This window comes from Aotus nancymaae, unplaced genomic scaffold (assembly GCF_030222135.1).
Source record: "Aotus nancymaae isolate 86718 unplaced genomic scaffold, 86718_ANA_hifiasm-v0.15.2.pri h1tg000004l, whole genome shotgun sequence".
NCBI lineage: Eukaryota > Metazoa > Chordata > Mammalia > Primates > Aotidae > Aotus > Aotus nancymaae.
The window spans coordinates 39,073,948-39,086,903 of NW_026988415.1; the positions used below are offsets into that span (position 1 = coordinate 39,073,948).

The window sequence follows — 12,956 nt, forward strand, 5'->3', positions numbered from 1 at the left end:
TCTCAGAGCCGTGGTTTCAGCCAGCGCAGTGGGTTGCCGCATGGGAAATCACACAGATCCCAGTGCCTTTTCAACAGGCGACCAGGACACCTGGGAGAGAGCCGACCCTTCAACTAAAAAACAAAAGGCTCTGAGGCAGGGAGCCAGGTGATCAGGCCTGACTGGTCCCACCCCCACAAAAACAAAAAAACAGCAATTGGAAATGCTCTGGGTTGAGAGTTTCACAGCAAGCACAGCTGAACCCGGGACAGTCCAGCTCTGTGGGGGAGGGGCATCCACCATTGCTGAGGCAGCCCGCCGTTGCCGAGGCAATGCACCATTACAGAGAGAGTCCGTCATTACAGAGGTGGGACACCATTGCTGAGGCAGTTTTAACTACACCCATATAAACAGGACTGCAGGGAAGTTCACACGGCATCTGGGTGGAGCCCAGAGCAGCTCAGCAAAGCCTCTGCAGGCATAGAGTGACTAGGTTGCCTCCTTGTGGGCAGGGAAGCCCTGAAGAAAAAAAAAAAAAAAAGCAGCAGCACAGCGGAAACTCATAAAGCCCTAACTCCCTGGGACAGAACACCTGGAGAAAAAAAGGGGTTTATAAGTTCTGCTGCTGCAGACTTAAACTTACCTGCCCAGCAGCTCTGAATGAACAACAGAGCTCACAACTCAGCACTTGAGCTACTATAAAGGACAGACTGTTTCCTCAAGCAGCTCCCTGGCCCCCGTATATCCAAAGAGTCACCTCATAAAGGAGAGCTCAGACTGACTTTTGGCAGGTATCCTTCTGGGACAAAGCAGAAGAAGAAACTGGTAGCAACCTTTACTGTTCGGCAGCTGCTGCAAGTGATCCCCAGGCAAGCAGTGCCTGGAGTGGACCTCAGCAGTCCTACAGCAGAGAGGCCAGACAGTTAAAAGGAAAACTAAGAAACAGAAATAACTTCATCAACAACAAACAGGACGTCCACTCAGAGACCCAATCAGAAAGTCAGCAACTACAAAGTCGACAGGTGGATAAATCTACAAAGATGGGAAGAAACCAGCGCAAAAAGGATGAAAACACCCGAAACCAGAACACCTCTCCTCCTACAAGGGATCACAACTCCTTACCAGCAAGGGAACAAGACTGAATGGAGAATGAATGTGATGAAATGACAGAATCAGCTTTCAGAAAGTGGGTAATAAGAAACTTCCATGAGCTAAAAGAACATGTTCTAATCCAATGCAAAGAAACTAAGAACTTGAAAAAAGATTTGACGAAATGCTAATGAGAATGGACAACTTAGACAGGAATATAAGTGAATTGATGGAGCTGAAAAACACAACACAAGAACTTCACGAAGCATGCACAAGTTTCAACAGCCGAATTGACCAAGCAGAAGAAAGGATATCAGAGGTCGAAGATCAACTCAATGAAATAAAACGAGAAGGCAAGATTAGAGAAAACAGGGTAAAAAGCAATGAACAAAGTCAACAAGAAATATGGGACTATGTGAAAAGACCTAAATTACATTTGACAGGTGTACCTGAATGTGACGAAGAGAATGAATCCAAGCTGCAAAATACTCTTCAGGATATTATCCAGGAAAACTTCCCCAACCTAGCAAGGCAGGCCAATATTCAAGTCCAGGAAATACAGAGAACACCACAAAGATATTCCTCTAGAAGAGCAACCCCAAGGCACATAATCATCAGATTCACCAGGTTGAAATGAAGGAGAAAATGCTAAGGGCAGCCAGAGAGAAAGGTTGGGTTACCCACAAAGGGAAGCCCATCAGACTCACAGCAGATCTCTCAGCAGAAAGCCTACAGGCCAGAAGAGAGTGGGGGCCGATATTCAACATCCTTAAAGAAAAGAACTTTCAACCCAGAATTTCATATCCAGCCAAACTAAGCTTCATAAGTGAAGGAAAAATAAAATCCTTTGTGAACAAGCAAGTACTCAGAGATTTCATCACCACCAGACCTGCTTTACAAGAGCTCCTGAAAGAGGCACTACACATAGAAAAGAACGACCAGTACCAGCCACTCCAAAAACACACCAAATGGTAAAGAGCATCAACACAATGAAGAATCTGCATCAACCAATGGGCAAAACAGCCAGCTAGCATCAAAATGGCAGGATCAAATTCACACATAAAAATATTAACCCTGAATGTAAATGGACTAAATGCCCCAATCAAAAGACACAGACTGGCAAATTGGATAAAAAGCCAAAACCCATCAGTGTGCTGTATCCAGGAAACCCATCTCACATGCAAGGATACACAAAGGCTCAAAATAAAGGGATGGAGGAAGATTTACCAAGCAAATGGAGAGCAAAAAAAAGCAGGAGTTGCAATTCTCATCTTTGATAAAATAGACTTCAAAGCAACAAAGATCAAAAGAGACAAAGAAGGACATTACATAATGGTAAAAGGATCAATGCAACAAGAAGAGCTAATGATCCTAAATATATATACACCTAATACAGGAGCACCCAGATACATAAGGCAAGTTCTTAATGACTTACAAAGAGACTTAGACTCCCACACAATAATAGTGGGAGACTTTAACACTCCATTGTCAATATTAGACAGATCAAAGAGACATAAAATTAACAAGGATATCCAGGACTTGAACTCATATCTGGACCAAGCAACCCTAATAGACATTTACAGAACTCTCCAGCCCAAATCCACAGAATATACATTCTTCTCAGCACCACATCACACCTACTCTAAAATTGACCACATAATTGGAAGTAAATCACTCCTCAGCAAATGCAAAAGAACGGAAACCATAACAAACAGTCTCTCAGACCACAGTGCAATCAAGTTAGAGCTCAGAATTCAGAAACCAACCCAGAACCGCACAGCTTCATGGAAACTGAACAACTTTCTCCTGAATGTTGACTGGATAGACAATGAAATGAAGGCAGAAATAAAGATGTGCTTCAAAACCAACGAGAATAAAGACACCACATACCAGAATCTCTGGGACACATTTAAAGCAGTCTCTAGAGGAAAATATATAGCAATAAGTGCCCACATGAGAAGCAAGGAGAGATCTAAAATTGACACCCTATCATCAAAATTGAAAGAGCTGGAGGAGCAAGATCAAAAAAACTCAAAAGCTAGCAGAAGACAAGAAATAACTAAGATCAGAGCAGAACTGAAGGAGATAGAGACACGAAAAACCCTTCAAAAAATCAATAAATCTAGGAGCTGGTTTTTTGAAAAGATCAACAAAATAGAAAGACCACTAGCCAGTTTAATAAAAAAGAAAAGAGAGAGTAACCAAATAGATGCAATGAAAAATGATAAAGGGGATATCACCACAGATGCCACCGAAATACAAACCATCATCAAAGATTATTACAAACAACTCTATGCACATAAACTAGAAAATCTGGAAGAAATGGATAAATTCTTGGACACTTGCCTCCTCCCAAGCCTAAACCAGGAAGAAGTCGAAACCCTGAATAGACCAATAACAAGGTCTGAAGTAGAGGCAGCAATTAAGAGCCTACCACCCATAAAAAGCCCAGGTCCAGATGGGTTCACAGCCGAATTCTACAAGACATACAAAGAGGAGCTGGTACCATTCCTTCTGAAACTATTCCAAACAATACAAAAAGAGGGAATCCTTCCCAAATCATTTTATGAGACCAACATCATCCTGATACCAAAACCCGGCAGAGACTCAACAAGAAAAGAAAACTACAGGCCAATATCCATGATGAACATAGATGCAAAAATCTTCAATAAAATACTGGCAACCCGATTGCAACAGCAAATCAAAAAGCTTATCCACCATGATCAAGTAGGATTCATCCCGGGTATGCAAGGCTGGTTCAATGTACGCAAGTCTATAAACGTAATTCACCACGTAAACAGAACCAAAGACAAAAACCACATGATTATCTCAATTGATGCAGAGAAGGCCTTCGACAAAATTCAACAGCCCTTTATGCTAAAAACCCTCAATAAACTAGGTATTGATGGAACATATCTCAAAATAATAAAAGCTATTTACGACAAACCAACAGCCAATATCATACTGAATGGGCAAAAACTGGAAGCATTCCCTTTGAAATCTGGCACTAGACAAGGATGCCCTCTCTCACCACTCCTATTCAATATAGTACTGGAAGTTCTAGCCAGAGCAATCAGGCAAGAAAAAGAAATAAAGGGGATTCGATTAGGAAAGGAGGAAGTCAAATTGTCTCTATTTGCAGACGACATGATTGTATATCTAGAAGACCCCATCGTCTCAGCCCAAAATCTCCTGAAACTGATAAGCAACTTCAGCAAAGTCTCAGTATACAAAATCAATGTGCAAAAATCACAAGCATTCCTATACACCAATAAAAGATTTAAAGAAAGCCAAATCAAGAACGAACTGCCATTCACAATTGCTACAAAGAGAATAAAATACCTAGGAATACAACTAACAAGGAATGTAAAGGACCTCTTCAAGGAGAACTACAAACCACTGCTCAACGAAATAAGAGAGGACACAAACAGATGGAGAAACATTCCATGTTCATGGTTAGGAAGAATCAATATCGTGAAAATGGCCATACTGACCAAAGTAATTTACAGATTCAACGCTATCCCTATCAAGCTACCAATGACCTTCTTCACAGAACTGGAAAAAACCACCTTAAACTTCATATGGAACCAAAAGAGAGCCCACATAGCCAAGTCAATTCTAAGCAAAAAGAACAAAGCGGGAGGCATCACACTACCGGACATCAAACTCTACTACAAGGTTACAGTAATCAAAACAGCATGGTACTGGTACCAAAACAGAGATACAGACCAATGGAACACAACAGAGGCGTTGGCGGCAACACAACATATCTACAACCATCCGATCTTTGGCAAACCTGATAAAAACAAGCAATGGAGAAAGGATTCCCTGTTTAGTAAGTTGTGTTGGGAAAACTGGCTAGCCATATGCAGAAAGCAGAAACTGGACCCCTTCCTGATACCTTACACTAAAATTAACTCCCGATGGATTAAAGACTTAAACATAAGACCTAACACCATAAAAACCCTAGAACAAAACCTAGGCAAAACCATTCAGGACATAGGCGTAGGCAAGGACTTTATGACCAAAACACCAAAAGCATTGGCGACAAAAGCCAAAATAGACAAATGGGACCTAATCAAACTCCATAGCTTCTGCATGGCAAATGAAACAGTCATTAGAGTGAATTGGCAACCAACAGAATGGGAAAATTTTTTGCAGCTTTCCCATCTGACAAAGGGCTGATATCCAGAATTTACAACGAACTAAAACAGATTTACAAGAAAAAAACAAACAAGCCCATTCAAAAATGGGCGAAGGATATGAACAGACACTTTACAAAAGAAGACATACATGAGGCCAACAAACATATGAAAAAATGCTCATCATCACTGGTCATTAGAGAAATGCAAATCAAAACTACATTGAGATACCATCTCACGCCAGTTAGAATGGCGATCATTAAAAAATCTGGAGACAACAGATGCTGGAGAGGATGTGGAGAAATAGGAACACTTTTACACTGTTGGTGGGAGTATAAATTAGTTCAACCATTGTGGAAGACAGTGTGGCGATTCCTCAAGGACCTACAAATAGAAATTCCATTTGACCCAGCAATCCCATTACTGGGTATATATCCAAAGGATTATAAATCGTTCTACTATAAGGACACATGCACACAAATGTTCATTGCAGCACAGTTTACAATAGCAAAGACCTGGAACCAACCCAAATGTCCATCAATGATAGACTGGACAGGGAAAATGTGGCACATATACACCATGGAATATTATGCAGCCATCAAAAACGATGAGTTTGCATCCTTTGTAGGGACATGGATGAACCTGGAAACCATCATTCTCAGCAAACTGACACAAGAACAGAAAATCAAGCACTGCATGTTCTCACTCATAGGCGGGTGTTGAACAATGAGAACACACGGACACAGGGAGGGGAGCACTACACACTGGGGTCTGTTGGGGTGAAGTAGGGGAGGGACAGTGGGGTGTGGGGAGTTGGGGAGAGATAGCATGGGGAGAAATGCCAGATATAGGTGAAGGGAAGGAAGGCAGCAAATCACACTGCCACGTATGCACCTATGCAACAATCTTGCATGTTCTTCACATGTACCCCAAAACCTAAAATGCAATAAAAAAAATTGGATTCATCTGTCTTACTGCTTTAATAGAAATCAATCCAACATGTTTCGGAAGCATGGCCCTATTCACATTATTCTCTAGGAGCCAAAACACTGACCAGGAAAGTCTGGTTCCTCAAAAATCAGAAAGGAAAAAAAAAAAATCCAAATCAGCTTTACTAATTCTATTCCTTCTTATAATTAGATAACTCAAAATCAAAAGATTAGAAAAACAATAGAGAAGTGGGTAAAGGATATTGGCAGTTAACAAGAAAATATATATATATGGCCCTTTACACATAAAAGGATGACCAATCTCACTCACAGTAAGAGACATACAAATTTAAACCACTCTGAGAGTAAAGGCAAAGGACCTAATATACAAAAGAAATGTTTGTGTGTGTGTTTTTTTTAAAGAACAAAGTTGGTGGGGGTTACATTACCAGACTTCAAGTCTTACTATAAAGCCACAGTGTGGCACTGGCTTAAGGGTAGCAAAACAAATAAATAAAACAGAATTGACAGCACAGAAATAGATCAACACATATATTATTATTTGGTCTGATACAGATCCTGAAGTAATCCAATGGAGAGGAGGTTATTTTAAAGAAATGTTGCTGAACAAAAATTATTTGAGATGTATAATGGTTTTAAACAGAAATTAAAACTATAAAGCTTATAAAATAAAACAGAGACTGCCTTTGCAACTTCGGGGCAGGTAAATGTTTCTTAGACAAGACACAAAATTATAATCACATGAGAAAAAAATTGATAAATGTAACTTTAATAAAAGTAAAACTTTTGTTCATCAAAATACACTAAGGAAATAAACAGGTCAGTCAGCCAGGGCTAAAATACTCATAAACATATATCTAGGAAAGGTCCAGTATGTAGGATATATAAACAACACTTCCAACTTAATAATATAGTGAGAAACAAACCATCTTTTAAAATAGACGAAATATATGAATATGTAAGTAACTCATAAGTATATAAAAAAAGGACTTAACATAATTAGTCATCAGGGAAATGTAAATTAAAATCACAATATGATGCTACCACATACCTAACAATGTTCCAAAATTTGAGAAAATGTGGAACAATGGAAATTTTCAAACCACTTTGTTGTAAATGTAAAATGGTATCACCATTTTGGTAAAAGGTCTAGTAGTTCCTAATAAAACTAAACATCCACTTATGATCCAACAAATCTGCTCTCAGTTATTCATCGAAGCAAAATGAAATTACATATCCATGAAAAAGACTTGTAAAAAATGTATTTAACAGCTTCATAGTAGCAAAAAACTTGACACAACCCAGGTATCCATGACACAGTCATATAATAAAACACTCAATGATTTCATCGAAATAACTATTGATAACCACAACAACATGGATGGATCTCAAAAACATTATGTTGAGTGACAGAAGCCTTAGAAAGAAAGTACATACCATGGGATTCCATTTATAAGGAGTTCTAGAACAGCAAGACTAATTTTGATGAAAAAATCAACAGTATAGTTGCCACTGTGGATGATGGGGTAGGGACTGACTGGAAAGGGGCATAAGAAAAATTTCTAAAACAATATCCTGATAAGGAGTTGCATTATACAAGTGTATACATTTGTCAAAGTCCAGTAAATGTACCCTTAAGATTTGTGCATCTCATTTAATGTGAATTAATATCAAAAGAAAAGTAATATACAGCTATGGAATTTTAGTTATGGTGTGCATGCTGAAGTATTTAGAGAGAAGTAGACTGTTGTAATTAGTTTGAAATGCATCAAAAATAAATTAATGGATAGAGACAGGGATGGATAAATATGTGACAAAGCACTGATAGTAAAATATCAGTGATGGATATATAGTAGTCCTAATAAAGTTCTGTCTACTTTGCTATTTTTGAATTTTTTTTTAAATTTTACTTTAGGTATATACTATATCCGGCATTTCTCCCCATGTTATCCCTCCCCACCCTCTCCACCCCCTGCTGTCCCTCCCCTACGCCCCCCAACTGCCCCCAGCGTGTGATGCTCCTCTCCCCTCAGTCCATGTGTTCTCATTGTTCAACACTCTCCTATGAGTGAGAACATGTGGTGTTTGGTTTTCTGTTCTTGTGTCAGTTTTAATTTAAAAATAAAATGTTGGCAGGGAGATAAAAGGTTCAGTATAGAATCTAGGTGGTAGATATACAGCTGTTAACTGTACAATTATTTTTCTCAGTGTTTCAAACTTTTTCACAATAAAATATTTAAAAATATACTTAGAAACCTACTTCCATCAGCTTAGCAAAAATCCAGGAGTTTGCTAGCATACTCACTTATCAAGGATGTGGGAAAACACACTCATACATTGTGGGTGGGAGTACAAAATAGTGCAAATTAAGAGGAATCTGACAATATCCAGAGATGGATTTACCCTTTAATTCAGAAAATTCTTTTTCATGACTTTTACTATTATACCCGAACACATCTGAAATAATATGCATGAAAGAGTATTCACTATGGCATTATTTGCAATAAATGATTGACAAAAAAACAATTCAGCAACTAGCAACTGGTGGAATGAACTATGGTATATCTATGCAATTCAATACTAGGCACCTACTTTCAAAAAGTCAAGATCTCTGTCTACTGATATGGAGTGATCTCCAGGATACAAATTTAAGTAAATAAGTAACATGCAAATAAAGCCAAAAGATAATACCTTCTCCTTTAAGAAATAGAGAAAGTAAAACAAATTCTTGGCTAGTATTTATATAAGGAACACCGGAAGAATCTCAGCACTTTGGGAGTGTGAGGCACTTTGGATCATGAAGTCAAGAGTTCCAGATCAGCCTCGCCGACATGGTGAAACTCCCTCTCTACTAAACCCCGTCTCTACTAAAAATACAAATATACTAACCCCGTCTCTACTAAATACAAATATACTAGCCCTGTCTCTACTAAAAATACAAATACAAAAATAAAAATACACCAGGCTGGGCCTGGTGGTGTGCATATGTAATCCCAGCTACTCGGGAGGCTGAGGCAGGAGAATTGCTTGAACCTGGGAGGCGGAAGTTGCAGTGAGCCAAGATGGCACCACTGCACTCTAGCCTGAGAGACACAGCAAGACTCTGTGCAGAGAAAAAAAAAAGAAATTAAAAAATAGTTAAATAAGAGGATGGAGAACAACAAAGTGGATGAAGATTGGTTGGAAGGAAGACTTCTCAGTGTTACTTTTATAACATATATGATTGTATTATCTTTTTTTTTTTTTTAGATGAAGTCTCACTCTGTCACCCAGGCTGGAGCACAGGGTGTGATATTGGCTCACTGCAACCTCTGTCTCCAGTTCATGGGATTCTCCTGTCTCAGCCTCCCAAGTAGTTGGGATTACAGGCATGCACCACCATACCTGGCTAATTTTTGTATTTTTAGTATAGACGGAGTTTAACTATGTTGACCAGGTTGGTCTCAAACTCCAGACCTCAGGTGATCTGCCCACCTTGGCCTCCCAAAGTGCTGGGATTATAGGCATGAGCCACCACGCCTGGCTATGATTGTATATTCAGTGAAATAAAAGACAAAAATAATCAATGGAGGATGGAAAAAAATGTGTAGCAGCAACAGAATGACAGCATGGGCTTTCCAGTTAATTGGACTTATCACCCATAAACTTTTCCAAAGGTGTCAATTTCTATAAAAGTTAAAAGCAAATTGAGAAGTAGTGACAGCCTCCATACCTTTTGATCCAGGGAGCCCATCCAAGCCAGTGCGTCCTGGAGGACCTGGAGGTCCTGGGAAACCACGATCACCTTTTGGACCAAGTGTTCCTTTGAAACCTGGAAGTCCTGGAGGCCCAGGTGGCCCAGGTACTGCAAATCCTGGCTCACCCTTGAGCATACACATGACAAAACACAACAAAAACTCCTGTGACTTTTCTGGTACTTATCGTTTACCACAGAAAATTTAATGCCCAACATAAAAGACAATACTTTTCTTTACATGAGAGGAAAGGAGAAAATGATTAAATAAAAAGTAATTGGTGAGCCGAGATCATGCCACTACATTCCAGCCTCAAAAAAAAAAAAAAGGTAATTGGTATGTTGGAGAAAACATATGGAAGGATGGGAAATAGGGCTTAGTAAAAGGAATTAAATGATTTGGACTGGTTTCAGGATAAGAAAAAGATAACTGAGAGAGCATGAGATTAAAGAACAGACTATCCTTTTAAGGAAATATGATTATAAGCTGAGCATTAGATGATTCTAAATAATTAGTTTTTAATTTCACTAAGTATGTAACAGTATTGTGGCTTTTGTATAAAATGTCTATTTAGAGATAAATGCTGACACATTTATAAGTGAAATGAAACTGTTTTGAGATTTGGGTAAAATATTTAAGCAAAGTAAAAAGGAATAGATAAAGCAAATGTTGCAAAATCATAACAATTTTGAATCTGGGTGATAGATAAATGAAAGTTCATTGTATTATTCATTTATTTTTATTTTCATTTGGAAATATTCTTAATAAAAAGAATCAATCAATAGAGAAGTGGTTTTCTCATGAGAACTGGTATCATGGTTAACTGTTTTTCCCATGAAAAATAAGTAATAATTACAAAACACAGAAGGTTTAAATCAATCGAGCACAGGTAAAATATATAGGAATAGTCACGATAATTGCCATGACACAGCAGTTTTCTGAAGGTTGACTGAGGAAAACTTTACATTAGATAAGGGATAACTCTATTCTCTAATCAAAGAATTGGCCACTCAAAAATAGGTTCAGATTTTTTTTTTTTTTTGCTCCAAATGTGACCTCTTGGATTATTAAAGATAATTTGGGTTAAATATTTTTTAAATTGAAATATAATATGTTGTTTTATCTATATAATGAAGACTTGGGACTTGGGATGATATCTGAGTCAAAATGGAGAGCTAGAAATAAGGAAGATAGAAGAGATAAGAAAATGAGAAGGAATAAATAAAAATTTACCAGACCTTTGGTCCTGGAAAGCCGGGTGGCCCAGGAGGACCTTCTAGACCAGTTCTTCCAGGTGTCCCAGGTGCTCCTGGAGGTCCTGGAATTCCAGGAAAGCCTGTAAAATGATAAGTCATTTTTTAACCACCAAAGAGAAGACACTTTAAGAAAAAAATTCAAATTCCCAAACCCACATTCTCACCTTATCTAATCAGGCTTAGTGACTATAGTAAGATGTTAAAAGCACAATGACATTCTATATGATTACTTAGGATTAAGCCTTACAATCCCCTCAATCACATTACATTCCTATTATTTTCAAATAGAACTAATGTATGTGGAAGATAGGCTTTTCTGAGGAAAATGAAGACTGTTACATTATAAGATAGAACTAAATGTAAGGAATGAATCCCACACAAAAATGCCCAAGAACCTTTCTTCTGCTTGCATGTGAATGCCCAATAGTATGACAAAGGACCTAACATATAATTTTGGAAATGAACTAAAAATAACTGCAGTTATTATAGATACATATACATAAAATCAAACCTGATACTTTTGAAAGCATTTGGTATAAATGAGTAAAGATATATTTAAGAACTGTCCTCAGACCACTGTGTGCTCTTGCCATTTGCGAGAATAAACTCTGTGAGGAATAAAGCAGAACTGAAGCATAAGCCCTAAAAAATGTCAATAAATCAACAGAATATTACTTAGCATAAAACATTACTTGGCTACACATGTGCAATATGTCTGTTTTCTGTTTAAGAAATACACTAACTCAATAAATATCAAGTGCACCCTATGTGTTAGGAACTGTTCTAAACCCTGAGAATACTATGGTGAACACAAAAGCAATAATTTCTGATTTTTAAGCTTATATATCACTTTTGCATATCTAAAATTTAGATGTTTTCCTGTCTGGACTGTTTTAGATAAAGATAATGAACTTACAGTGAAAATACACTGTGACTTTTTATTCACATTCTTTATAGCACACAGAAAAAAAGATACAATTAATATATTTTATTTGTTGAATGAATTTTATCAAAGAATAAAATCATGCTAATCAGCTAACCTACCTCCCTGATACCCATTCCAAAATACCTTGGGGATGGGTACCTGCCTGCTACCCACTTCAACATACCTTTGGGACCAGGTGGTCCAGGAAGCCCAATTCCAGGGATACCTGGTTCTCCTTTGCTACCAGGTATTCCTGGCAAGCCTGGTTGTCCTGGGAGTCCAGGGTCACCTATGGAGAAACGGCAGTTATTGAAAGGAATGTATTCAAAGAAAGAAGCTGTCAGGGCCAGGTGCAGTGGCTCATGCCTGTAATCCCAGCACTTTAGGAGGCCGAGATGGGTGGATCACCTGAGGTCAGGAGTTCGAGACCAACCTGGCCAACATGGCGAAAACCCATTTCTACTAAAAATACAATTATACAAAAATTAGCCGAGCATGGTAGCGGGCATCTATAATCCCAGCTACTCCGGCTAAGGCAGGGAAAATTGCTTCAACCGGGAGGCAGAGATTGCAGCGAGCCGAGATCGTGCCACTGCACTCCAGCATGGGTGACAGAGTGACACCTGTCTCAAAAAAACCCATCAGTGTTGAAGATACTTTGAAATAAATTGCTCACATACCTGGAAGACCTACTTCACCATCTCTGCCTGGGTTACCAGGCAAGCCAGGCTTCCCTGGCTGGGTGATGGTCTGACCTGGATCTCCTTTAGGACCTGAAAACAAGAGTAAATCAGTGGTAAATAAGAAGTATTTACTTGACTAAAGGTGTCTTTTTAATTAAAAATATAAAAGAAAGTTATCAGTAATCTTTCGAAAAATAT

The 12,956-nt window shown here is 38.5% G+C and overlaps 1 protein-coding gene across 1 annotated transcript in view; it reads right to left on the minus strand.

Annotated features, from left to right (window-relative positions):
- COL4A5 (collagen type IV alpha 5 chain) overlaps positions 1-12,956 on the minus strand; it is a 291,027-nt gene that overhangs the window by 95,657 nt on the left and 182,414 nt on the right. The window contains exons 26-29 of the mRNA XM_012451706.2: positions 12,756-12,848; positions 12,260-12,364; positions 11,133-11,230; positions 9,873-10,023 (exon numbers count right to left, since the gene is read on the minus strand). Of these exons, the coding sequence (XP_012307129.1) occupies positions 9,873-10,023; positions 11,133-11,230; positions 12,260-12,364; positions 12,756-12,848 (447 nt within the window). The remainder of the gene's footprint in view (positions 1-9,872; positions 10,024-11,132; positions 11,231-12,259; positions 12,365-12,755; positions 12,849-12,956) is intronic.